This window comes from Chaetodon auriga, chromosome 12 (genome assembly GCF_051107435.1).
Source record: "Chaetodon auriga isolate fChaAug3 chromosome 12, fChaAug3.hap1, whole genome shotgun sequence".
NCBI classification, from domain to species: domain Eukaryota; kingdom Metazoa; phylum Chordata; class Actinopteri; order Chaetodontiformes; family Chaetodontidae; genus Chaetodon; species Chaetodon auriga.
This window is the reverse complement of record NC_135085.1, coordinates 17885402-17913162: the sequence shown is the minus strand read 5'-3', so window position 1 is coordinate 17913162 and position 27761 is coordinate 17885402. Positions and strand designations below refer to the sequence as shown.

General features: G+C 43.4%; 2 protein-coding genes across 3 annotated transcripts in view; both read right to left on the bottom strand.

Annotated features, from left to right (window-relative positions):
* b4galt2 (UDP-Gal:betaGlcNAc beta 1,4- galactosyltransferase, polypeptide 2) overlaps positions 1–17873 on the bottom strand; it is a 164180-nt gene extending 146307 nt beyond the window's left edge. The window contains exon 1 of one of the 2 annotated variants that reach the window (XM_076746038.1): positions 17352–17873. The gene's annotated coding sequence lies outside the window, so the exon portion shown is untranslated. Of the gene's footprint in view, positions 1–16645; positions 17158–17351 lie in introns of those variants that run through there. The other variant, XM_076746039.1, reaches the window with a different exon arrangement.
* Positions 17874–19129: 1256 nt separating this feature from the next.
* Positions 19130–25520, bottom strand: atp6v0b (ATPase H+ transporting V0 subunit b). Its single transcript, XM_076746041.1, has 8 exons — positions 25245–25520; positions 24371–24419; positions 23634–23717; positions 22475–22552; positions 22111–22180; positions 21917–21968; positions 21528–21718; positions 19130–21300 (listed from the first exon to the last, which is right to left on the bottom strand). The coding sequence occupies exons 1-8, from the start codon at positions 25327–25329 to the stop codon at positions 21274–21276; spliced, it is 636 nt and encodes a 211-aa protein (XP_076602156.1). The 5' UTR covers positions 25330–25520; the 3' UTR covers positions 19130–21273.
* Positions 25521–27761: the final 2241 nt, after the last annotated feature.

Genomic DNA, 27761 nt, shown 5'->3' with positions numbered 1-27761 from the left:
AAGAAACCAGAAACAATCAAACCAGCTCATATTCCTTTGGTATCTGAATTTGTTTTGGAAAATGCTAAATTATGGTACAAATTGCATCACCTCTGACTCTTCAACTGTCCAGTAAGCTCCAAACACACCACAGGAAATTGCAGCATAAACACAGCTGTGTGCCGGACCGGTCAGGTGAGTCTCCGTGTTGCTTGTTCAGACAGGTGGAGGCAAAACGCAGCAAACTGAAACACGCAGCGTGACAGAGCTGCAGCCCGTCCACAAAGTTGGCCGCCTCTTGCTGCATTCTGACTTTTGTCTGTGGGCAGCAAAGTCAAGGCTGCCAAGTCTGAGCCTCAAGGGGTGTGTGCGTGTGTGTGTGTGTGTGCGTGTTGTGCTGTGTGTGTTCCTGACTGTGTGTGTGCATCTTGCTGGTTAATGAGATGGATTTCTGCTGACCGAAGGACCCGGACGCCGCACGCCGGTCGCACCATAATGCCTGTGCGGCTCAGGATTTATTTCTCGGCCGTGCTGCTCCTCAGCGGCTGCACAGGCTGGCGTGAAATGTATCAGTGGTGAATTTTTCAACATGCGGGGAGGCAGTCAGACAGATAATCAGTAAGACAGACGCAAGAGCCCTGCCCCATTTTCTGCTTCAACTACAGAGCTCAGGGGCAAGCCGGTTGGCCTCTGCGACCAACAGGTGTCCAACCATGTGACGGCAAATCGGCAGCAGAATCAACAGAAGAAATGCATCCGCGGACGGGATCGAGGAGCTACTTTGCTCCGGATGACCGGCCGCGCTGGACCTATCAGAGATCAATGTAGATACAACACACGCCGGTGCTTTTCCCCTCATGTGGGGGATGAAAGCAAAGCCCACGAGGGCCAAATCCATCTGCACCTCGGCCGCTTTATTTGCTGACATTTCGCTCAACTGACTTTTCTCAAGACAACAAGCGCTATCTTGGGAGTTTGTTTATTTATTTATTTATTTATTTTTGCCCTGAAAAAGGTCAGCGGACCGAAACAAAAGACTATAAAGCGGCGCAGAGGAAAGCTCTGTCTCTCACTTCGCTCTCTCGCCCCCGTCTCCCTTTATTTCGCTCCTCTCGGTGGGACACCTCACAGGGATCGTACGCCAGGCGGTGCAGAGACGTCCGCTTTCAACTTAATATGTAAATGTCACCTGGAGGGAAGCGACGAAATCAGGCATGAGTCGTTGGAGCTTGTACGTTGTGGTGAGATGGGGAGAAAGATCGAGGGGAGAGAGGAGGGAAGACGGCCACAGCGGCAGAGAAACAGTCTTTATGTAACCAGTTTATTCAAGGATCCCTGTAACTCCCTGTGTAACAGCAGCAATAAATTTCATAACAGCCCCGATCGCATCGCGTCTGCCAAGGAACCCGCAGAGGAATGAAGGGATGTGAGGTGGGATACAAGCGTCCATTTCCATGAAGTTCTTCAAGGCTGTTTCTGAAGGAGACTGCACAGTCCACATGAGGACAAGATGACAGGAAGTCAAAAAAAATGAATGAGGCTAAAGTATAAAAGTATAACTAAAACTAATCAAGGACACCACACTGAACGTCACGCCTCCGTTTGATCGAACCTGAACCTCATTTATGTCTCAGTGTGGCCGAATCTTTGGAAGTATTTCAGTGTTTCCACCACAGAGAGCGGCGGGCTCGCTCGTCTCTGTGTGAAGCTGGAGGAAGTGCAGCCTCCGTCACAGAGGGTAACAGCGGCGCCACCTCGTTGTTCAGTGGGTTGTGGATTAATTATTATACAGCAGGGGAGAAATTGAGAAAAATGATGCAGTCAAAGTGAGCTCGCGGGATCAAGAGGTGTGGGTGACACCTCACCAAAGCAAGCAACACCTTTTAAAATGCCACTCATTCCCCAGCTTTAAAATAAATTCATTTAAATTGAATTTCAATGATGCACTTGAAAACCATCGTGAAAAGAACGGTTTGACATTTGGAGGAAACCAATCGCTCGCTTTCCTGCAGAGAGTTAGACAAGAATACTGATACCACTTTCACGTCTGTGTGGAGAACATCAGCAGACAGTTAGCTTAGCTTAGCATAAAGACGAGATGACAACAGGCATATCTCCAGTTTGGAGAAGAAGCAGGATTACTGGAGCAGGGAGCGAATACAATATGGCAGCACAGCAGAAGAAGAGGACGAGGAAGAAGCTGCTGCCAAGAAAGCAAAAAGTTTGTGCAAAATAAGGGAAAATTACCCTTATTTTCAAATCACAATGTTCACAGGTCTGCTATGACGCACAGTGTCACAGCAATCTGAGGAATAGGGTTTATTATTATTATTATTATTAATGTCATCACGCAGCAGTGACAGAAAATAGACTGAATAAAATACAGAAACATTAATTAAACTTGTTTTTTATATTTACTTGGAGCGTTATTTTTCATATTAATCGAGCGATAAAAACACAATCTTTTGAATAATTTCTTAAAGATTAAGATCAATCGACTCTTCGTCAGGGGGTTTTGAACAGGAACTGCACAACTAAAAATCAATTATGAGTCATTTCTGGATTAAAAACATCAAACTGGTTGCTGGTTGCAGCTCCTAAAGGATTTTGTGCTTTTATCTGTTTGGTATCATTGCACTTTGAATCTCTTTGAGATTTTGGACTGAATCAGACATTTGAATGCATCGCTGCAGGCTTGTAGTCTTACAGTCACTTCCTCGACTGCGCACACACACGTTCAGCTGATCTTTAACTTACGACTAAGACAAAGGACACACCAGACAAGCTCTGTCGAAGCGGCTCAGGTACTTGATGATGTTGATACCACCAACGAGGGATACGAGCAATTAAAGCGCCGAGCTTTTATATACCTGAATACCGAGAGACACCGACATCTGCTGAGAGGAAATCTCCATTTCAGGATGGCATTGGTTAAACTTTAAACTGCCTTCACTCTCACAATCTTATGCACCTTATCTTTCTGACAGGTTTTCAGCGCTGAAAAGAAAATACTGCTGACTATAAGTTGAACGTAATAACCCCCAATTCCAATACTCTGCAAACTTCCAAGGCGAGTTTTCACATAAGAGCGGGGTAAAAAAATGAAAGAGCAGAGCACCACTTCAACCAGAATTTAAGATGTTGACTCGCCCAAACTAAAGCTTTTAATAGAATATTAAAACGCACGAGATCGACTGACCTCAGAAAAGACAAGAGCAGGACGGAGAGGGAAAACCATGAAACTGAACAGACCGCCATTTCTAGTTCATTTTGCAAAGGTAGCGAAAAACTATTCTAAAGCCAAAAACTGCAGGCCAAATAAGCTCCTACTTTAAATATGGACACTTTCAAACACTGTATGTACGCAAACACACGTAGATCCAGCGCTGCATCTATCACAGCGCGTATAAACACTCACTCAAAGACACCAGCACCAGAGGCCAAGAAGGTGCATCTGCAAACGCTGGTTTCCTGTTTGGTGCCGACACTTTCATGCAATTTGGATTCGTATCTTCTTCTGCACTCTCAGTAAAAACTCTTCACACCTGTTCTAGGTTTGCTGCCATCAGCTGCAACAGGAGGGACTGTACATTTCTCTTTGCACTGCACTGTTTCTGTCAGCAGAAATTAAAACAGCGTGATGAGGAAGCAGCAGGGCGTCGAGGGAACAGGACGGCGCACGACATGTGACGCAAAGTGTGGCGCCTGCTTGCCATTCGGTGGGCTGAAATGTTGTTTTTGTGGTTAGAAAAATCAAGTATGGATAATTATGGAGATCTCTTGCAGCCAGAAGCCACAGAGCTGAGCTTTGAAATGTAGATCAGTGGCTTCCAAACTTCGTGTTTGGAAAAATGTGTTGAAAACCTCATAAGAAAATGTAAAATCTAAATGTTGCCTCTTCTTTTTTTTTTTTTTTTTTTTGCAAGATGAAACTTATTAAAAATGCACAATTAAAAACACCAAAGTATAATTTCCTGATAACATCAGCTGCTTGTCTCTCTGCCCTCATTAGAGATAACTCCTGATTTTTGAATAAAAAAAACGCTCTGCTGAATGTTAAATTCTGTTTGTTTGTCTGTTTATTTATTGGCTGATGCATCCTTTAAGGTGCAGCTCTGAAATTTACATTTTAATAACACTGCAGGGTTTAGTTGTAGTACTGTGGTTTCTGGCTTCGCTGCAGAGTCGCTCATGTATACGATTACAGATGTGACTCTCACAGAAGCGAATAATAGCTTTCACTATAGGAATTCCTGACCTAAGTGGAATTTTATGTGATTTTAGCGACAGAGGATACACAAGAATACAGATCTAAGATTGGCTGGAGGGATATTCGACACGCGCATGATTCAAATCGAGGCATTAGGTTGGTCAGGGTCAGCTGAACGTTGGCAGGAACTCTTTAAGATCCTGTTCAATATTTCTGCTTTTGTCACATAAATGTAACGGATGCCTCACTTTCACACTTAACACACGCACGCATATCAAAAAGTACATCCAGATGAAGTGCCAACTAAAGCTCGCAGAACGTCTACAACATCTGTATCTTAAAATTTTAATTGGGTGCCAGACGGGTGGCCAGACTGGTAATTTGTGAGGGTACATAATTCATCGCGTCTAGGTCGAGCATATGCTGGAGGGAGAGATGGTCTGTGACTGAACTAAGGGCTTTTAATGTGAAGAGACAACTCCAAACACACACACACACACACACACACACACACACACACACACACACAAACCTATTACATTAAGACTTCTGCTACACACCAGTGATTTTTAGCCTGAAAACAACTGTTGCATCCTGTTTGGTGGAGCTTTGGGTTGGAGATCACACACATTTACAGCAACAAATGACAATCATCCCCGTGTGCTGTGATGGGCTTTGTTTGAAGTTTACAGCATTAGGTGACGGGCGGCTCAGGAGCCTTTTTATCCCCCGCTGGTCAGCTGCAATTGAACGTCTGTGGGCAGAGTTCAGGTCCAGCTGCAGATACATGCAGGGCCAAAGGGTCAAAAACGAGCCTGAGGAACTTTAACTGCTCACGGTAACTTCTTCTTCTACACCTCCCAAGCTGGGTCGAGAGCAGAGAGCAGATTCAGGACTTTTTCAGCATCGAGGAATCCTTAAGTGCAAACGAAAAGGCTTCCATATTCTGGCCGCTCTCCTCACCTCAAACCAAGGAACCGGTTTGTCAGATATCAAAAATGCACACACATTCTCCTCAAAGGAATCACCACCACGTATTTTAGCTATTTCAACCAGAAATGTGCACCACGGTGCAGACTGAAATTTCTTTGCAACATGCATATTGTTAAAATCTGGAAAAGCAGCCACAGCTGAAGTGCTCTGAGGCGAAAACAATCATGTGCTCAGCTTATCAAGGAGAAAACACCAAAACTCAACAAATCCAAAAAAGCTCTGCGACATGTGAGAAGATGACTTTAATACAGCAGATTAATGGAATAAACATAAAAACACTGAGCTGGATGTGACAGCTGTCCTACGAGCCGCTCTCCATATGACAGACTGGGGCTGCAGCGAACAATTATTTTCATTACCGATGAAGCTTTTTAGGATTTTCTTGCGTAATTGAGCAGTCTGTACATTACAAACAGCACAAAACTGATTTTATATTCAGTAACCTATCATAGAGGACAGAGAGAATCAGCCCATATTCACAGCTGAGAAGCTGGAACCCCAAAACTTCCAAATTGTTCTAAAAAAAACTCCCAAAAACATAAAAATTAACTTGTAGTCGATCAATTTTCTGTCCACAGACCACAGCAAATATGAAATTCACTCGATCATGCGTTGCTGTTGCGATGCTGCAACTTTGCTGCCTGCAGTGCAACAGAGACGCTTCAGGTGACTTAAAAAGAAACGCATCAGTGCTTCTGAAGGCGAGGTCAGTTAGGTTAAAGTTAAAGTTTCATTTTCTTTAATATCAGAGCACTGCAGTGAAGATGTCTGCATGTTCATCATGAGAAACACCTCTCGCGTTCACACACACCTCTGCCTCTTTTTCTAGCTGTTCTCACAGCTGTTCTCACCCCTCTAATTGCTCCAGGCTTCCCTCCTACAGCACCAGGTGAGTCTCACCAGGTAACACGCCGTCCAACACGAGTCATTTTCAACACCACCTTCACGCAGAACTTCTGAAATGAAGTTTTAGTTTTGTTTCAGGTATGGACGGGCGCCACCAGAGATGTTAGGAGGTCAGTGCCGGCAGGGCGGACACACAACGACACACGTGGCGTTACTGTAGGTCACGCTGATGAGGCACGTGGGGCAGATCAAAGAGGGATGAAAGGAGGGAGAGCGGAGCATCAGGATGAGCGAAAGCTGCGAATGAGCACTGAAATCATCAATCTATAACTGCAGAAGAGAAGCACTGATGGTGGGCCATAAAAGCAATACAGCTGTATTGTCTGGAGCCCACTCCTCCACATGCACATCAGCTGAAGGAGGAAGAGCATGAGACCGTACACAGGCCGTAATTTCCCTGTCAGTCGCATCATCATTGATCATTTATAATAAGGTTTAATGCAACAGAGCAGAAGGCAGTCCTTTCCCAGCAGCACTGAGAGATGTTTCACCACCGCGCACACACACGCACACACGCGCACACACACACACACACACACACACACACCCGGGTCTCCCGCTTTGTGTGTTTCTAGCAGATGTTCTCAGCAGAGCCCTCAGGCTACAAGTCTTGTTTTGTTTATTTTCTACACTCATCTTTACCAACTGATGTGGAAGAGAGCAGATAACAGTCTTAAAGCTTCGACAGCTACTTCGGACCACTCGCATCATCTTTCTTCAGTGGGTGAATCTGCATTAATCAATATTTCCATATAAACAGTGGATCAAACGACTACTTGTTTGAGAAAGGTGTCGCTAGCGATGAAGCTACGGAGAATTGTCATCAGACTCTGCAGCAGCTTTGAGGAAGAGTTGAACATTTTGGGAAATATGTCATTTGCTTTCATGCAGAGTCTGATGAGATGTTAAAATGCTTTGGTTACACATCACAAGTAATATCAACCCCTATCAACAAAGAGACTGGAGCTGCTCTGGCGAGCGAGCCGAGCTGTGTGTCGAAGGGAAGGCGGCAGATATTGGCAAAGTTGCAGTCGTCATCGCAATCTCATGATCCGTTTCTGTGATGACAAGCAAGCCCAGTTTCCCAGTTACACCAGTGAAAACGGTCAAAGTCACACAGGAGTTCACTCAAAGGAGGCGAACGCGATGGCTTTTAAATCGGTCGCTCTTCCCTAACCGAGAAAAGTACGGCGCACATCTGTCGTCCATCTTTTCGATTAAACAAAGAAGACAAAACATTAAGCGGTGAGCTTTAGGGGGGCTGGTAGTAGGCGTGGGTGGTATGGGCTGGTTTCGTCACCAGTGTCACGTCCTGCCATGACAGGATTCGCTTCCAAACTGAAGCTCAAGGATGGATGGATATCGACTTCAATCTTAGAAACAATAAGTTTTGACATTTTATGGTTCTTTACTGTGAATTCTTCTGGTTAGCTCGCTGAATTAGGCGTTAGCACAGTCCACAGCTAGCAGCATCTGATGCAGACCCACATCTAATATTGAGGGGCAGTCAAGAAACTGTATGACCATTAAGCCTCATTTGAAGACAATTTTGCTTTTTCTGTAGTCTTGCATAGCCAGAGCTAACTTTATCTCCAAGCTGCTGTTTCAGTGAAAATGCACTAACAACCAGTTTACACAACCTGTCCAGCTCTGAACAGCAGACAGACACAGCTGGCGACTAAGTGGTGAGATAACTAGCGATTAGCACACTGCAGCCTCAGCTAAAGAGCCAAATATTTCCCTCAGGAGCTGGTGGAGACCAAAAACAGAGCTATCAGCAGGTCAGCTTGCAACACTGAAAAGGTGTTAATGTGGATAAAGTGTTGGTTCCAGCTGCCCCCAAGTGGCAGAAGAAAATAATCACTGCAGGCTTAAACACTGTGAACGTGATATTTCTTCATATTTTGACTGTGAAAGTAGCTGAAATGTAAAAGAGAAAGATATCTTCTGAAAAATAACTGGGTGTGAAAGCCAAATCTTTGGGTGGATGAAGATCACAGCCCCAGCATCTTTCTCTCCCTCTGTCTTTTCCCTCCTTCCCTCTCTCTCTCTCTCTGTCTCTGTCTCTTGAGCCCCGGGCATCTTGCTTTTTAACCTACAACCCAGCCCTCCCGGTCTTATCAAAAATGCATTAGCCATGCTGCACTTGATAGTATGGAGCCTCAGAGCTCTCTCATGGCTCCAGCACATCTTGCTGTAGGCAAGTTCATCTCCCACAAACCAACGGGTGCACAGCGGGACGAGCAGGAGTTATCTTTGGCTTGGCACCGCCAGCCGCAACAGCATGCGTCTCGTGTATTAGGAAAAAGTAGAAAAGTCTACATTTGCCGCACCGAAAAAGAGGCCACGTAAAAAGCAGCATGTCTCATAAAATTATAATTTTTGGACTTCTTTGTCTCTATCTAAATTTTTTTACATTTAGTCAGAGGTAAAGCAGGCCGTCGTAATCCTGCAAAAGAATCATTTTTCAACACTCCAAATCAATTTCCAAAGAAAACCACAGTCTAGCCGGGCCTGCGCTGAAGATTATATCCCCCAGCTGAAAGCACAAACCAATGAGTGATATCATAAAAGTGAAGAGAGAGACGGGGGAGGGAGAGACAGGATGGAAACACAGAGGCAGAGGCAGAGCGCACTACGCACTGTCATTATGAAGGATCTGGGTCACGTCACTAAGAAGCAGGGCATGATGCTAACAATACTGTGCAGGAGTTAAGAAAATGACCTACTGTCATATTGTAGCATCGTCTGTGTTTCAGCCCGGACCCACAATAAATGATACCATCTAATCTTGTGCTAAGATCAAAGATGATAAACTATTCAAACATGCCAGACACGTAAATACAGCCTCGCTCACACGTTCTCTCTGCCTTCAAAATAAAGCTGCAACAATTAGCCGCGTGATCGGTTAATCCGTTAAGAGATCGACAGAAAATAACCACAAACACTTCCGATTTTTTTTCTTTTTTTAAGTAAGAGGGTTTTTCAAATATCAATATTTGGTGGTTTCCTTTGACTTCCAGCTATAGATGGAATATCTGGGGGTTTTGGATTGAAACCTTGCCTTTGTGATGGGCTTTTGACCATTTTTGGACATTTTACGTGCCAAATGCAGAATTAATTAATAAAGAAAACAATCAATTTTCGGGTTCAGGTTGAATTTGTGTAAAAACACCATTTTTATCACGACATCAATGTGTCACCATTTGCTTTTGCAGGGAGCTGACAGTGACACGTTTCCAATCTATCCGCTAAATATGAGCAAGTTATTGTGTCAAAATCAATCATCATCAAGTCATCATCAGTGAAACGTGCTGCAGCCGTGTGCTCTGTAACATACACCCATGAGAGCCCACTATCACCTGCACCAGAGGACCTCTATCACACACCACCCAGTCACTGATGATTCTTTGGGTTTTTTGTTTTTCCTTCAGTCTTGCTGAACACGTGATGGCGCGTCACCAATGAATCAGCCACTCAGCTCCCCTCCACCACAGCGCTGACCTTTCGGCGTTCATTAACGGGCTGGATGCAGCGGTTTACCGGGCTCATCCCTCATCCTCACTGAAGAAACGTCAGTGGCACTGTGAGTGACGAAACCGACTGTTTTCACGGCTGCTCCATGGATTATGTGTGGAATTTAAACATCAATAAATCATATTAATCTCATAACATTAGTATAATTAGTCAGTGCACAAGGCCAGGTTTCAGTGGATTTGTCCAGACAGGCAGATTTTGAGAGCTATCAGTACGGACTGATGAATCCAACCCATCTGCATCGTTTTTAATCGATGAGGAAGTCGCGGTCACTTAATATAATCATTTCAAATGAAGAAATATGGCCATTTCGATTAAAAACAACCCTGTATGGAGGCTTAAATTTCATCCATGCTTGCTGCCACTTTCTCTGTCAATATTTTCTTGGTTTCAGCGCAGAAAAGTAATTTCCCTCTTCTTAAACCAGCCAATAAAACTTCAGTTTCTGTGCCGCAGAGTAGCCGCTAGCTGCTAGCTTCACTCTGGATTTTACATTTTATTGTATATCTGCTTTGTGGCACAAAGGGGGGAGAGGTTGCAGTTACTGTGACAGCTGAATAACTGAAAGTAAGAAAAAAACAAAAAACAAAAAACACTTGCTACACATTTGATCAGCTTCAGCAAAGCCACATGGGAAACCTCAGGGAGTCTGCAGCAGAAGGTTGTCCCATGATAACCTCTGATTTTCTCCACGGGATGGATCTGATAACTCAAGGCCAAAGTGTAGATTACATGATCGATACCCAGCATCTCTGCCAGAGGTGCACGGCAAAATCATGTGTCTGATCTGCCTGAAGGTGGAACTGAGACTGTGTTTGCACTGAGGCGGGTTTATCCTGACAGGTGCCGCTTTCATGGATGTTTGTTGATGCAAATGCAATATGCAGACGGCTATATTTACATACAAATATGAAACACAGAGGGAGGAAGGCAGTTTGCCGCTGAAAGAGAAGAGCAAAGAGCAAATAAATAGCGGGAAATAGGAGGAGTGAAGCCTGGAGAAGAGCGCTAAATGAGAGCGAGCCTGACCTCTGACCTCCTCCACCGTCCACTGCTTACAACACCCAGGGAGGAGAGTCTGTCTGTCTGTCTGTCTGTCTGTCTGTCTGTCTGTCTGTCGAACTGGTGGTTGTCTGTTTCACCAGCTGCAGTAATAGCTGTTGCTGGCGAATTCAATCATCCTAATTAGCATCTGATTTCTAAGCTGTTGTCTGTCTCTCGGCTGATTGTGACAGTTTTGATTATGAATTTTTAAACCTTGAAGATTGAATATTTGTAAAACTTTCCCAAACACAGCGTGTGCCTGACATCCTGTCAGTTGAGCAGAGTCCACGGATCAAGTTTGCGTCTTGTGTTGCTGTTGGGTGGTTAAAAGTCTGCATTCTGAGATCATCGCCGTCGGCCGACACCTGCGCTCATGAGGCCAATTAAACAAAAAATGTCTGCAGACGCGTCAGAGACGATGCACATTTATTACTTTCAAATATTTTTCTCTTTTCTGTGAATAATACATTAGTGTTAAATAAATGTTCACTCGGACCAAAAACAAAGAGATGCTGCTGGCTGCGACCGCATGCATTCATTATTTTTGTATCTATTAAGTTTACAAATTTCCATTCCCTCTCAGAAACCAGGAGCTGCTGCTGTCTGCTGATGAATGCTGCTGTTAAGTGCACTAAAACCTTTTTTTTAAGAAGTTTTGTTGATTACCTGTGAACATTTATTTTACGTAAAATAAGAGCACTGCAGACAGGGTGAAGATCGACAATAATAATAATAATATTAGTGTTAAATATATTACTTTAAGTTTAGCAACTGAGTCTAATTTTTTATTATTATTCGTATTAAACTGCGGCATTTTATCAGATCCAATAAAACAACAACATGATATCGACATGACGCATCGGCCATCTGCAGCCCTGCTCTCTAAATATCGTTTGAGTCGATCATTACTAATGATGGCACTAGAGGAAAAGTCAGGGAATCACCAAAGTCAGCGACTTTTCATCCCCAGAGAATAAATCCCACTGGGTGCTCAGTCTGGATCAAAGACCCTGCCATCCCTGGAGGCACCGGCGCTGCCAGCATGGCTGAAATGTTATTACATTAGCAGGTGGACACATTATGTCTCACTTAGCCTGACCTTCCTAAGCCTCCCTCTCTATTTACTACTTGTCATTTAATTTCCTACAGTGGAACAAAAGCGAAGGAGCGTCCACGGGATGTCCACTGCCACCGCTTCGTGAAATCACAGTAATGTGACACTACACCTGTCAGTGAAAATGACGATGATTCACAAGGATGTGAAACCTTAATTTGCTGCTCACCAAACTGTTTCTTACGTGAGGAACAGCGAACGACGGATCCGTCTGTGCCGTTATCTGATTATTGTGACAGACAAATTATACCTGGTGAAGCCCGTGGACTTTTACTGCAGCTACAAAGACACAAAGCTAAAACCAGAGCTGAGCAGATAAGAAAAGAGAGTTTTTAAAAGCAGAGCTAATCAGAACAAAACTCCAGTGCTCCCTGCGCTCGACCCGTCCCTGCTCAGCTCTGCCCATGCAGATATTAAACTGCCTCTCAGCTGTCCCTGATCTGAAGGAGGTTGGACTGTTTAAAAGTCTGATATCGCATCGCCTCCCTGCTCCTCTCCTCTCTCTCTCTCTCATCGAAGAACAAGTGCCCGGCTTTGTTTTAAGGGACCCGCTCCCTTTCGCGTTTTCCGTAAATTTGTTTAAGCCAGACAAAACTGACGAGAAGCAGATGAAATCAATGAGACGTTGCAGCACGGAGAGGTATTTGATGGCTCTCCCGACAGTATTATCACGTTAAGTCGGATGCTGAAAGCCATTCGAGGAATTCTCCTCCAGAGTCACGTCTGCTGTTTCTCAGCATGCCGCCTGCCTTCGCCTTATGCAAATACAACAAAGTCCCGTCTGTAGCTCCACAGATCCACAGACGACAGAGGGAACATCATCATCTCTCTCTCCGTCTCCGTCCTCTCTCTCTCTCTCTATGTCTCCCTCCCTCCCTCTCTCTCCCTCGCTCTCTGATCCAGCTGCTCATTTGGCAACGGAGCAAAGAAATAAATGAAGTGCTTCGGCGGAAGGAAGGCTTCACTGGGAGAAGGATTGTGGGTAGAGGGAGTGGGATGAGGATTTGGTGAGGGGTTTTAAAGACAGTTTATTTAAATGAGCGTCTTTTTTGGTGAGGGGGGCTTAACACATCAGTGGGACATTAGGCTTAACGGCACTACTGTCCAATTATGCTTTCAATGTCTGTCGGGTTAATCAACCTGTGTCCTTCGATGTTATTTCTTTTCTTTTTTTTTTTGCTACTCTATTAAGCGAATAGCTGGAGTGTGTGAGAGAGAAAGTAATGTGCAATGAAAAAGTGATGAAAAAAATCTTGTTAGTAACTAGTAGACTGGCCTGTAGTTTGATCTGCACCTGATTGTTTTGGCTTTACTTATTGTTCCTTTGGCTAGGAAGGGGTCCTCATCAGTAACTGTCTGCAATAAGACAAATCCAACACCTTCGAGGAACACTTTGACACTTTGGGCGTCCTCTCACATGTCTCTTAAACATGAAGGTACAGCCAGCAGCAGGTTAGCTTAGCTTTGCACAAAGAAAGGGAAGCGGCAGCCTTGTCCAAATCCACCTGGCAGCACCTCTGAAACTCTCTAACTGGCACATTATATTTAGTTTACTTAATAAATATGAAAGGGTAAAGCGCCTTTCTGCCAGAAAACCTTAAAAAGTCAGGTGACGTTGTGTAAAGAGTGACAAAGTCCACACAGTGAGGAGGTCAGAGTGGGTCAAATGTAGGTCTTTGACACAAGAGACTGCTGTTTGTGTTCCCGTGTGAAACCAACAGTCAGTGTTAAACGTTAGAACACGTGTTAAAGAGGCTTTCTGTCAGAAAGGCTTTCTGCCAGACAGCCCTGAAGACAAACTTCTCCTACAACTCCTAAAGTAATGGCAACACCTCACAGGTATTTTCCACTTCTTGGCTGATTGAACCTCTAATCAACTCAGGTTGAAGCTATGGTAGGAATCAGTCTATGACACGACAACAGTGCTAACAGAGTAAACCGTCTCGCCCTTCACAGTCAGTATTGGATATCTGCTGATTCAGAGTCTGATCTGATACTTAAATTCACTTAAAGGTGACAACAAATCCCAACACAAAACGATCAGAAGAATCTGTACTGTCCAGGAAAGTGAGGAGAAGCAGTGAACCTGAGGAAACCGAACTGAAACCCGCTGTTTGCTCTTCACTTCACTACGTTTACATCACTGAGCTTCACGAAAGATGGCAGCAGGTTCATCTAGAGCTGCACTTTCCTCTGTGCGGGGCTGAACAGAGGCAGAACGACCACGGAGGACCTGATCATAGTCTTTACTCAAAGCTGATCCGAACGGTCACAACAGTGGCAGAACAACTCCAGCCAGCCAGGCCACAGCACACAGGAGGCTGCTTTAGGCTGAAAAACATTTCTACAGTTATTTCTTCTTGTCATAAAGATATATTAACCCTCAGTCAGAGCTCATGGAACAGCACAGATTTAGGTTTATAAAAAATATCACTGGGACAAGCCTCGACTTAGAAATGTGTACCCCTGAAATGGAGAGACATTTTTCTTGAGCTCTTTGTAAGTTCAAAATGAGCTCAAATTAGACATTTTATGAAGTTTTGTTTTCACTAAATGAAAACAGGTTGGGTCTTACTTAGAGATCAACTGCTACTAAATAATTAACTGCCAGCTGTAACTGTAGCTAAATGAGATAACCGACAAAGCTAACGCTAGCTTACCATTTAGACTGAAGAGCGCACTACGAAACACGCTCAAACTGTCTGACATTTGATCAAAATGCTGTTTAATAATCATGTAAACTGGGAAGTTTTAAATTGCAGTTCACAAAAAAAACACAAAACATGTAGCACAACATTATGCTAACGGTATTAGCTTAAATGGCTAAATGATCAGTTAGGTTAGCATAACCAGATATTTGATGCTCATGCTTAAGTCATGAATACAACTAAATCTGAAAAACATGTTTCTCCACGTACCCATATCTAAATCATAGAGTCATACTGATATTACAAAGAATTGGCAGGTAAGTTTAACATATCGTTACCCCAGTTAACAACAGTACAGACCATCTGATAAACTGTACAATTATCCTAAACAGTGAAGGCTGTAAGTGCAGGACATTTACAGTGTGTGAAACGAGAGATTTGGTTGAATTTTGAGCAGATTATTCCCTCTAAATATTGCATCAAGGATGAGTTTTCTTGATATTTTCGGGAACTTTGGATACAATTCTCTCTCTCTACTATGTACTTTTTTTATTTTTATCAATCATACATACTTAATAGGCTTGTGAGATCGGCCATTGCTGTGTTAGCTCTCTTTTAGCTGCGTACTTTTCTGACGCCGTTCAGCAGAGAGTGGAGGCTCTGTGAACGGAGCTTGTGTTCAGGTCGTCGTCATGCCCTCAACCTGGGAGATTTTTAAGCAGATATCTTAAGAAATACAATAAACTATAAAAATAACACCTTGAAATGAATGAAATGCCAAAATATAGGCCTTCTGTGTATTTTAAAAAGGGTTTTCTTACACCCCTCACAATCAAGCACACTTTGCAACCCCCCATGAAGCTTTATTGAACCCTTGTGGGGGTCGGGGACCCCAGGTTGGGAACCAGTTGCTGAGGTGACTTCCCATGTACTTTACAAATGTTTCCTAGCAACATACCAAGAATTTAGGAATGACAAATTTAACAACTAATGAACCGGTGGTGCAACGCTGACTTAACGTGTGACCCTCTGGTTCGAGGAGGATTACCCACAAAGACCACCCTGCCACCTACGTTTGTCTGTATTTAAAACAGTTAAAGGATCACCTCGTGTGTGCATCTTTGGGGTAGGTTCATTTGCAAATCTGGCTGATGCATTTCAGTGAGCCTTCACCGGAGCGTGCATGACGGTAAGCTCTGTTTATAAAAGGACACATCATGTGATATCCAGTTATCAGAAAACAGTCACACCTGCACGCCTGCAGGGAGATGCTACCACACACACACACACGATAAAAAAATTATTAAATAATAAATAAAAGAAACACCACCCAGCCACCTGTAATTACACAGCCTGATGCCACCACCACCACCTCTCCGCTATCTGATCAGCCTCGAGTCAAGTCAGAGATAACACAGGTTTTCACAGCAGATGGCCAAACGATGCTTCTGCAATATCACCGCACATGAGTGAACTAAACGAGACCAAGATGTGTGCTCCAGTGTGCTGACGCTAAAACAGTGCCCCGCTCAAGGTCCACTAACCTGCTTGTTCAGGAGCTTTCAGCTGTGTCGAGTCAATAAAATCCACCCTTTTGTCATTGTCGTAATAAGAAAAGCACAGATGCTCCTAAACATTAAGGATGGCTGCGGAAGTCATGACAGCGTGACAGTGAGCCAGCGTGCAAAACACCAGGAGCCTGAAACCGAAGCAGCTAAATAGAATTCAGCCGTCATCAGTTTTATAATTCACGCTTTTCCTGCTGTGACATGTCAAAACATCTTCAGCGAAAATGAGTACGAGGCGGCTGAGCGGGCACGATCCACGGACGAGGACTGTGTGATTCAGCCAAAAGCTCCAGAGCAAGCGAACAACTGGCCCCTGGCTTGAGATTGTTTCATCAAGTGGAAAAACTTTCTTCCAGGCTGTATTGATGCACGCGAGATGCACACAAGAGTACACAGAAGTGAAGTACCACACATTCCTTTATTTTCTGCCTCTCTCGGACTGTTGATTGGACAAAACAAGCAATTTGATAACACCACCTTTTATGAAAATAATGGCTTTGCTGCAGCCTTACTCCTGTGGGTATCTGACCCAGCTCTGAAACCATAAATATGAGCACAGACATTGTACTCACACTGAAGTACAATTCAATACACTCACTAAATAAATGCAGCATTAAAGGGAACATTTAAACTGGATGAAACTCACAACACCGAAGGGAGTAACTTCGAGCACAAAGCCAGGTAGTTCCAGTCCACTTGCTGCTATATCCTCCATAGCAGTGGCCCTTAAGGGACACAGTGTCATGAACGAGAGAGATGTCAGACTGGATTACGATCAAGGTGCAGAGCTTCTGTGTAAACGCCTGCTTAGGTTAAGCATCATGATGAAGACGCCCGGTCCACCTCCTCCTCTTCCTCTCTCAATCCCCCAGTGTTAGGCTGCCTGTGCACACTGGTCCTCTTAGAGTGTGACCACACCATAAGACAAGAGATGCTGGCGCCCATACAATCTGCATCCTTTCTTTAAAATTGGGAAAGCAATTTCAGGCAAGAAAAGTGGATTTTAAGAGCTTTAGGAGCTCCAGATTGAACCCAAACGCCCTGGTTGAAGCTTCCCCTCAGCTGACTGTGTGCCGGGATGCTTCATTTACTGTAGGAGAGCAGTGCAGGGAGGCTGAGCGGAGCCTAGTATGGCGGGTGGAAAGATGCTGCTAGTTTGTGGAAATGTGCACGATAACAAAAGAGGGGCAGGGGGGGGGGCAGCGCGTGCGATCACAGCCCCGTAATATCCACAGCTTCAATGGCAGGAGAAGGTGGCAGGATGGCAGGGGAAATGTGCGGAGGAAACAAAGGGAAAGCGTGCGATGCTGACGGAAACAATGCGTCCCGGGAAGCGGAGGCTGAGCACCTACCTTGATGCTGTCAAGCGACCACTTCTATCTGAGCATCTTCTGTCCTGGAGCACCGCTGCTTTCACTCCTCCGAGCGGAGGATTCGCCTCAGGAACTGTCAATGAGCATTTTGTTGCTGAAAACGTTGCTCGTAAAAAAAACAAAAGAAGAAGAAAACTCAAAGCTCGAGGCTGAGCTCAGCTCGCTCTGCTCGTGGGGATAACTATATTCTTTCCACAGACAGGCTATTATGTGAGCTCCTCCTCAGGAAAACAGCCTCATGTTGTGTAGCATTACGCTAGCCAAACGGCTAACGTAACCCGCAACCATATTCTACCGCAAACCGGCGAGCAGGGAGATGCTATCCCCGCGATTTTCCGTCATCCCGCTGTGTTTTGGTGAGGAGGATAAGAAAGCATTAAAAAGGATGCTCTCAGGCTGAGGCAGCGAGCAGGTCCCTTCGCTCCTGCTGCCTACGGAAGCCCGGATGGTCCAGCAGCGCTTTCTCTTTTTATTCTGCTCGCCTGATGAGCAGGGGAGGCTGATCACTTCCTAACCTACTTTACTCAGAAAGCCACACAGAGAGAAGATAGCATGACTTTTGAATAATAATCAGATATTTTATTTATATTGCACTTTATTAAAGTGTGACAGTAAGAAGAAAGGATAAAAAAAATGTCTCCACTTTCTGATTTTTGTTTCACCTCAGATGCTCTTTATTTTTTTTAACCTTTGATGATCATATTTTACATTTTTGATCTAACAGTTTGTATGGTTGCTCCATCTTACTCAGTTAATCCACTAATTAATCATTGTTTAGTAATCACAATAATAATCACAAATGTGGTTTATAGTGCTTCAGAAGACAAGATTAATACAAATTGCTCCAAATATACAGACATAAACATCCCACCCCACCTTATAACCTCAGATAAATGTAACTTTTTTTCTTTTTTTTTTTTCTTTTCTTTTTACCTTAAAATGACACATTTTAAAGGTCTGCTGTTAATTTTGTCCTTGCTCCTTTTGACTAATTGATCATATGGTTGAGTAAGACACTTTTTTTCTACTTGATTATCATAATCATTAACATTAAATTATACATATGTTAGATTAAGTTGGTTGTTTCGCACAGTCTCTTAAAACTGGGAATAAGCCATTAGCCATTTGGTGTTGATGTAAACTTCCTTCCAACATCTGGCATCAAAATAACATTCATGAATATGGTATTTGTTTAAAATTGTTTAAATAAACAAACACAACACATGCTAAACCTTATGATTTTTATTTAAATGCAGATGGACTTCTTGCAGCACTTTTTTAAGCTGTAATGATCATATTTTAAAGGTTTGCTATCAGAGCTGCCCCCCTCTTACTCAATTAGTCAACAAATTAGTTAAAATAACTAGTGTATTTGTTTATTCAACTCTAGATATTTTAGATTCAGCTGATTGTTTCTTTGTTATGGTCTCTCTAAGATGGGAATAAAACATCTGGCTTGACGATATTCACAATTATGGTCTTCATTGTCAGATATGATGTGATCTCGTGCAGTAAATGGTAAAGTTAGTAGAAACTAACAGGAGATATGAGCCTCATTGTTTCCTCTACTGACTCCTCAGTGAGTGCTCCAGTTTAACCAGCAGGACAGATGTTGTGGTTTTCTGCTCCATCTAGTGGACAGAAGAAGACACTGCAGGAGGCCAGATGAGCATCAGTGACCGGGGTCACACACTCACCTGTGTTTACCTAAACCAGAGTATGAGTATGGATACGAAAAAGAAACAAATCCAAACATCTCGATTGGACCATTTTATTTTCTCAAGGACATTTATGAAGCCAGAAGAACGATCTGTGTTTTGTTATTATCATACACAATTTCAGAAACAATGAGTTACTCTCTGATCACCATCACGTCAACATAACGCACACAAGGTACCAACTACAGTCACTGAAAGCCTGGGGTTTGGTGCTGAGCCTGGTTTACCGAAGGAATCTGAGCCTCAAACCCTGGTTTCATCGTAAAAACCATCAGAAGGGCAAAAGCCGATCTTGCTGCTTAGACACCTTTGGGAGGCCAGGACTGGATATATTAAAGAAAATCCAATTTCCACATGTAAAGATTCAAGGTTTGAACCCATTCACAACTCCACAAGGGGGCTGGAGGGAAAATTACAGGAAAGATTTGAGACGATTCACAATCAGCCGCGGTCTTTCATCTCAACTCAAATGACACATCAAGAACAAAAAGTGTCACCAAATGTGCACTCGGTGCCCACATCAAGTTGATTCTTCTGTCAGCCGGCAGCCAAAGGTTCAGAGGAACAATCCTTTTAGCCAGATTTACAAGTCAGCATCAAGAGGAAACAGATGAACCGCTGCGTGGCGCCCGGCTGATAAAAAGTACACGCTTTGATGACAGAGATCTAATGATGGCTTTGTTGTGATGGAGCAGGAGTCTAATTTTGTCATTCAAATTGCACTCGACCCAAACACAAGAAAAAGCTTCACACACACACACACACACACACACATTAAGCTTCTTTAAGGAATGTTAGAAAATAATTTTGGGGACGCAGACTTCAACGTGTTAAAGATGGACATTCAAAACAAGACAGGTTAACAAAAATAAAGAAATAGGAACTGTAGAAGGTGATTTTTTTGTCTTCAAGCTGTGTGATTTTGTAATGGAGCCAGAGTTTCTGGAGCCGGACCACCTGAGACTCAGAGGACCAGTCTATGCAAAGACCTGTCCCCTAAAGACCTCCAGGACAACGATGGTGACGCTACAGCAAATACTAACAGTTACTCTTGACTGTAAGGTAATACTAGTAACTGAGGTGCTCTCTAAAATAAACTTTCTAAGACAATAAGTGACATGAAAAAGACGATAGAGATGTTGTTCAGGTGTGATCTGATAAATTTCAGGTTCCCTAAAAGTCAGCTACATGCTAAAGTCACACATTGGACGAGGGGTCCGTTCAAAGAAAAGCATTCTGTGTCTCCACCTTCTTTTGACGTCCCTCTGGCCAACAGTGAGCAAACCATTTCCATGTCCAATTCATCTCTGTAAAAACTACCGAAAAGGCTCGCAATCAGGTTAAAACTCAGCCTGAGTGTCGCTGGCTCATTCAAATGTAGACATCAGCTCCATAACGCTTTCGGGAAGAAAGGAAATGAATGACAGGATGACACTTTCAGAGCAGCTGTGCCTCGATGACGGCCTCCCAAAGAGCTTGTCCAACTGTCTGAAGACCTTACTAATGATTCCAGATCAGAACTTCATAGATCCTGTGTCACTACAGCAGGAGGCCTGACAAATACTGTATGTGGGCCACAGCGTGGAGTTAAGGACCACTTGCTCATGAGCAAAGAACAGTTACAAAAACAAAATAAGTGACAGACCAGGCTACAGTAATAAACACAACGGTAAACACCCTCATGCTTCACAGGAAGAAAGAAAAAAAGATCACGTGTCCAGCACACACGCACACACACACACGCGCACACACACGCACACACAGATATCTTCAAACAGTGTAATTTTTAACTCATCGTTCATCCAAGAGTGGCCCCAAAAAAACGATGTCATGAAAATGCCGCAACGTCTACGAAGCGATCCTTAAATCCGGAGACGGTAAGGAGTTAAATTCTTCCCAGCGTTGGCTTTGTGCCGCTCGTCACAGCCCTGACTCATTTATTTCAGGCGCAAAAGCGCACAGGAAACACTGACATCTGGTGATTTTTCAACCCAGTTTTCATCTTCAACATTCATGTTTCTCTATAGACAAGACAGCAGGCGTGTGCGGCACTCTCACATGAACGATGGTTAAAAACAATACCAGGCAAATAGACATTTAAATAATTTACGATGTATTTACACAATAATCCATCTTATTTTCCAGCAGTGTCTTTTTATCTTCTCAGCGAGCGGCTGCGTCTTCTAGTCACCCATCTTTACTTTCGACGTCTGAGGGAGGAGAAACAGAAACCAGTTATTACAGAATTTCACATGCAGAAACGGGTTGAATCATCACATCAATACCACAAAGATCCATGCAGACTTTTGGGAAAATAATTAGGATCTCTGCGATAAGATTTCTCAAGAAGTCTGCAACAACAGTCAGAAACAAAAGGACACACTGTTGCCTCCATGTTTCCTCCTCTCAGGAAAAAGAGCAAAAGCTTCTCAGTCACCTGCAGAATGGCTACGATGACACCAAACAGACCGATCGCGCTGCCAAAGATTTCCACAATGAGGATCTTCACGAAAAGGCTGGCGTTCTGGGCATCCGCCAACGCTGCTCCGCTGCCCACGATGCCGACACAGATGCCACAGAAGAGGTTGGAAAAGCCCACAGTCAGACCAGCGCCGAACATGGAGTAACCTAGAAGGACGGAAATCAACCGAGTCAAAGACTGATGCTACAGAAATCTAACTCCCGGTCATGTTTGGAAATCAGACAGTGAGAACGGATGATAATGAAATTGAAGGTGAACACTGAATGTGTTAAAACTCTGCAGTGTGTTGATGACCAGTGATTTGCTGCTGCTGATTTTTGGCCGCTTCATGTCCCTTTTCTTACCGGCTTGGTAGTTCCTTGCCCCGATGGTTTCAGGGGTTGTTCCGCTGAAGTTCTATAAAATAAAAGATTATTTTCCAGATTATTTTTTGAACCAAACAATCATCCTTGCTCTATTTTATTGTTGTTCCGTATGTATAATGCTTTCATTCTTGCAGTTTTCTTGATGATGAACAGTGAATATGCTCCTTGCTTACCTCAGCCATGTTGCTGATTACAATGGCCATGATGATCCCGTAGATCGCTACAGCTTCACAGAAGATGATGCTGGAGGGAGACATAAAGAACGAAGGAGGAGAAGTGATTGGGCTTTAAACCGGCAGCTTGTTCTGCGCAGTCACGACAAAGTGCTGTCGTAGACTAACGGTCACGGACGGTGGATGACTGGTGAAACCGTAATTCACCTGACAGGCATTCGTCTCTGCTCGTTCACTGACTACAAAGTGGTGGGAAGCCGAATGAGAGCAGGACCCAGGATTATGTCGATACATAACATATTCTATAATTAAATATGAAAAATATAAACTAGAAGAGAACATTTTAGTCTCTGCATGAGCCTACCTGACCAAATTCTTGGTTTTGATTCGTGGAGCCTTGACACCACCACCAATGATGCTCGAGCCAGTGATGTAGATCCCCCTGGAAACAAAACCAACGATCAGCACAACGTCTACAGCACGACAGACATTAAATACATTGTCTTTGTACTGTTTTCATCTATCTGGCAAAAAGGACAAGCAAATGATCACATTCTGGTTTATGAATGTTTTTAGCAGCATCCCATCTTTTTTGGAATTGGGATTGTAAAAAAAGACTCTAAAGGATGCAGAACAAGAGGAAGTCATGTCCAAGATGTCCACTGATCCAACATGTAGATTAGAGATGTAATGTACTCTTTAGGCACTACACAGACACAACAAGCTAAGAGCGGCTCAGCGGTGTATTGAGCCGTGAGTGGCTGCAGTTTTTGCTGCGTGTCCTGCACCGCTGGCTTGAGCTGGCCCTTATCTGCAGCTGTTCTGCTTGTTGACTCTACATCAAAGGAAGTCTGTCAGAGCTCTCTGACCTGCTGGTGAATCGATGATTTCACCCATATATAGTGGAGCTTCTTTCTATATTTTTAATCTCTCTATGTCTTCATCCACAAGCAAAAGACCACATTCTAAATTTGTAAACCAATCATACAAATTAGCAGATTAATCAGATTCAGTAGAGGAATTGTTGGGTGGCTTGTTTTGCTTGTCTCTCTGCAATGTTCTCTGGAGGACAGCTGCTGAGGGTATGTGCATCTTGGCAGCCTGCAGACCCTCATCTGCAGACGTTATGGTGTGTTCAAGAGCAACAGAAGACGTATGGCGACACGAGGCTGTGCATCAGTCAAGCTTTGCCTGTGAAGTCAGCTTAGTTTGTTCAGACCACTTTGAAGCTAATTTGTACAGTCTTTCATTTGATATGATGTACACTGAGGGTAACTGACATTACAGCGCATAATTCACCAATTAATTTCAGAGCATACTGGGAAGCACAACCTCCAGAAGACACTCAACAGTGTTCCTGTTTTGGTAATGCTAAGATTTTCCAGTTCCACATTTGCACAGCATCTACTTTCCAGAGCATTTCAAGAAAGAGGAAATTATTCTACGAACGACTAAGTCTCACCATTCGTGTCTTCCACATTCAAAATGCTCCTTTAAAAGTGTGCTCCTCGCTCGGTACTCACCAGGCTGCTCCCACCACAGACAGAGAGATGGCCAAGCCAATACCAAGGCTGGCCCACATGAAAGGAGAAGTCTCTGTCAGGAACCTGCAAGCGAAGAGGTGCAGAAGATGAAGACTGCATTTTATGAACTGTTGACTTTTGAATCAGGATGCATGATAATATTGGCACGTCACTGATAATGGCTGATTAATGGTTCAAGATGAAATGTTGGCATGGCCTCGAAATCAACATTTCTGCTGATATGACAAGCTGATAGGACGATGCTTTAAGTATGTGCACGGCACGAGAGGATGTCTGAGATGTGGAGGGTTTTTTTTTTTTTTTTTGAAGTATCAAGACGAAGGGCAGGCCCAGAATCTGTCACAGCAATATCATAAGGCAATGCTTAGTAAGAGCACTGTGGTAAACTGAACAGCTGGACATGAAGTGTTTGTTGTGAAGCAGTAAAGCAGTATACTTTAAATTGTGCAATCAAGGAATAATCTGTGTAGTTTTGTTAGGGTATTACTGTCTGTTTGGTACAACTTTTAAACTGCCCCAAATTTCAAAATCTGCTCTCTGCAAGGAAATCACATCTTGCCAACTGTCTTATCCTGACAGGGGATAGGATGATGATGACTGGGAGCCTGGATAGTCCTGTTTGGGTCAGTGTTTAACTGCATGATTCAATATTCTTTTGTTCCAAAGTCACCCCGTTCATACTAAATAATTTGTACATTTGTGTCAGGATTGCTTACCATGCCACATCGAAGCGGAATCCAAGGTCAAATATGGTATAGCAGATACCTGTGGGAAAAAAAAAAAAAAAAAAAAAATCAGCACATTAGATGTGAACTTGGTGGATGAAAACGAGAGAGTCCTTCAGTCGAGACATTTACAGTATGTTACTGCATTAACAAACGTTTTCCCTGAATCGTGTGTCAAACAGTGTCACGTTTATTTGTTAAAGTCGTGGAAAGAAGTTCTAACCTGAGTGTGATAGCTCACTCTCACGTGAAAACCGCTGCACTTCCTGTTTTAAAGTCTTCATAGAAGTACACGACCAGATAACTGGCTAACGTTAGCTTAGCCAAATGAAATGATTTAGCTAAATCAACCCGGGATCCCATCATAACTCTCACGAAACACAGCTTAAAACTAAATATAACAGTGCTTTCCATCGTTTGACACTTTCTGCCGCAAGCTGTTACGCTTCGGCTAACTGACATTAGCTTAATGCACGGAAAAGCTAACGTTAGCGAAATGCTAACTTGGATATGGGATCAGATCTTAAATGGAACTAAATCCGTGAAATTTTGACATTACTCGGCAGCAAGTTTCGTTTTGGCGTCGTTGGAATATAAATTACGACCATGCATGACTAACCGTATTACCAATTGACAAATTAATCTACCAACAGTCGCAAGCTAACAAAATGGAAACAGCCGCAGCCGCTTTCGTCCCATGATTTAGCCAGGTCCCGAATTATAGCTGTCAAATGCATCAAATGCGTTTTGCAATGAAGAAAGAACGACTGACTGTATAGTCACTACTGCATAAGTCTAGTAAATAGATGATTTAATTCATTAATTCCAATAATCTGACAAATATACATGGAAAATATAATCTTACCGACGATCAGTATAGTACTCCAGAAGGCCAAAGTGACCCCCGTATAAAGAATAGCGTGTCCGTTCATCATCCACTCTAGCAGCATCTATCCGGCGGTTAAACCTGCTGGATCAGCGAGACCTCCTTCGCTCAAATTCAAAATCTGACGCCAGTAACGCAACGATAACGAAATGATGCTTTAAAGACGCGCTATCGGTCGATGGACGAGAAGGAGCATCAAAAGCAGAAGCTGGCTGATGTCAGCTGATCCAGCTTGACTAGCATGTGACCGGGACTGGAAGGCTGCGTCCGGTTATGCTTCTACTCCACCTTGCTGAAACGATTTAACAGCGACGGCGTCAACAAAAATGTGTATTCATTTTCGTCTGTTAGCACAGTCAACAACAACTTGGTTTAAGATTCATGATGCATCATACACGAAATAAAAAAGGTGGTGAGCATTGTAACCGAATGCGTCCTAAGAGGCTGCGTTCCACCTGAGCTCCCTGCAGCGCCTATGGTGGACGCTAGATGTCACTCTTGTCGTCGTGTAACAGTCACGACTAAATTGTATACTGAGAAAAACAATTGACAGGTTATTAGAAATGAACAATCCCATGACATTGCATTATGGGAAATGTAGGATCCAGTATATTTTAAGCTTGGTCGATTGAGACTACACACTCAGGCTCTGCTGTTTCAGTTTTCGACCATTATTTCTTTAACGTGTGCTACATAAAACCTACTGACACACAGTTTTGACATGTGGTGGCACATGATACAGGGATGACTACTCATCCACCAGGGGGAGTCCTTTCCTTGTTGTCCGTCTGTGAGGCTTCCACTCATTGAACTGCAGATGGATGAGTTCAAAATGTGTGTGTAATGTGTGTTTTTATGACCAAACCCTCCAAAATCAAGCCAACAATCCAGAACTCTGACTTTTCCTCATCATTAATTTCACCACAGGCTTTCTTCAGCGTTCCCATCTTCATCTTATAAATCTGCACAATCAACACATCTGAGGCCACAGAAGTTATTAATCTGTAGAGATCAGTTTTGTCTTTTATTCCATCGCACTCAGAAATGATGTAATGAGAACTGATTGCCCCCTGAAGGTCCTGGTCTTGTCAAACCTGCATCTTGTCATCTCTCACAGACACTGATTGGACCATCCCAAGGCAGAACACAAATGGTGAAGTTCCCCTTTACAAGATGTTAAAGGCTAATTTTGGCCCTCTTCTGCTGTTCAGCATCATGTGAAGGTGATTTACTATTCTTCTGAAGACCCATAAACAGCTTTCGCAGCAGACACAATACAGGTTTTGTGCTGTGCATCATTGATGAGAGGACCCTAGAAGGAGGGGAAAAGGTTACGCAGCCAAGTATGAATTATTTTTTACCAATTTTCTATCTGTCGTTGCCTGATAAGAAGGATTGGTTCACCTTGAATTCCTCTTGGCATTGGCCATATGTACCTTTACTGTATATGTCAAGGGAATATTGATTGTCTTTGTGTCAATTTGTCACCGTTGACCAGTCAAGGCTGTTGTGCAGAAAACAGCATCAGTTTCTGAATGCAGGTGCTTACACCCCAAAGGTGCTAGCTGAACCGCCCTCGATCTGGATCTGCATGTTAAGTAAAGTTTTCACAGAGTTTACACCAAAAATAAGCTGCAAAGTGCTCCAGTGCCAAATGTGGTCAGAAACACTTTAAATAAAACAAATATCTTTCTCTCTTTTCAGAGAATGAGATTGACTTGTTGAGCTGATTGTTCATATAAGTCACAGTGAACTTGAATGCATCTTCTGTCTTTAAACTAAAAGTCTAAAAAGACCTTTGTTGAGCCAAAGAAAAAAAAAAATCATTCATAGTCTTCTATTGATGTGAGAGTCTGACTCTTTTGTTGCTCAACAAAAAACATTCTTTTCATGAGGCCTTTGTGCAGCAAAGCTCTACTTCAAGGCTTATTAACAGATGTTGAAATTGTGAATAGACTTGACTCTGTGTTGACATTTTTTGCTTCCAACCTGCGGCTGTTCTCACGCCCGACAGCCTCCCTGCTCTTAACTTGTCCGTCGGTCTGCATCGCACCTTGCAGGAGTCCTGGATGGTGGAAAAACGAGCAGCTTATGAAAGTGGCCCAGATTTTATACGCTCCTGCACTTTGTACAATTTCTGATTCCTCTCATAATCTCCAGTCATGAAGTCTGGCCAAAACAACGGCACGTTCCTCCATGCCCTACAGCTCTTCGCCATGTGGGATCAGGACTTTGGCTGCTCGCTGCCTGAGGAGTGCACTATGACAGAGTGTCTGACGGGAGCTCAGACGCTCTGTCAGAGCCAGCACAGAAAACCGTCCTCGACCAAAGGACATTTTTTGTGAAATACTAGAGATAATTCCTCGACTACTCACCAGTCAGTCACACAGAATGGGATATACTTGTTTACATGTTTTTTTAAATCAAGTATAAAGGTAGAATGAAACCACATATGAAGGGACACACAGCCCCAGCACATATTAGTGAGGGATCCCT

What these genes read in the sequence shown, in the direction of transcription:
- atp6v0b (XM_076746041.1), bottom strand. Translation starts at nt 25,329, where the DNA reads ATGCTGCTAGAGTGGATGATGAACGGACACGCTATTCTTTATACGGGG. An exon ending in TTCCGCTTCGATGTGGCATG is followed by an intron (nt 23,718 to 24,370) that starts GTAAGCAATCCT and finishes CTTCGCTTGCAG; the next exon opens with GTTCCTGACAGAGACTTCTC. An exon ending in TAATCAGCAACATGGCTGAG is followed by an intron (nt 21,969 to 22,110) that starts GTAAGCAAGGAG and finishes TTTATTTTATAG; the next exon opens with AACTTCAGCGGAACAACCCC.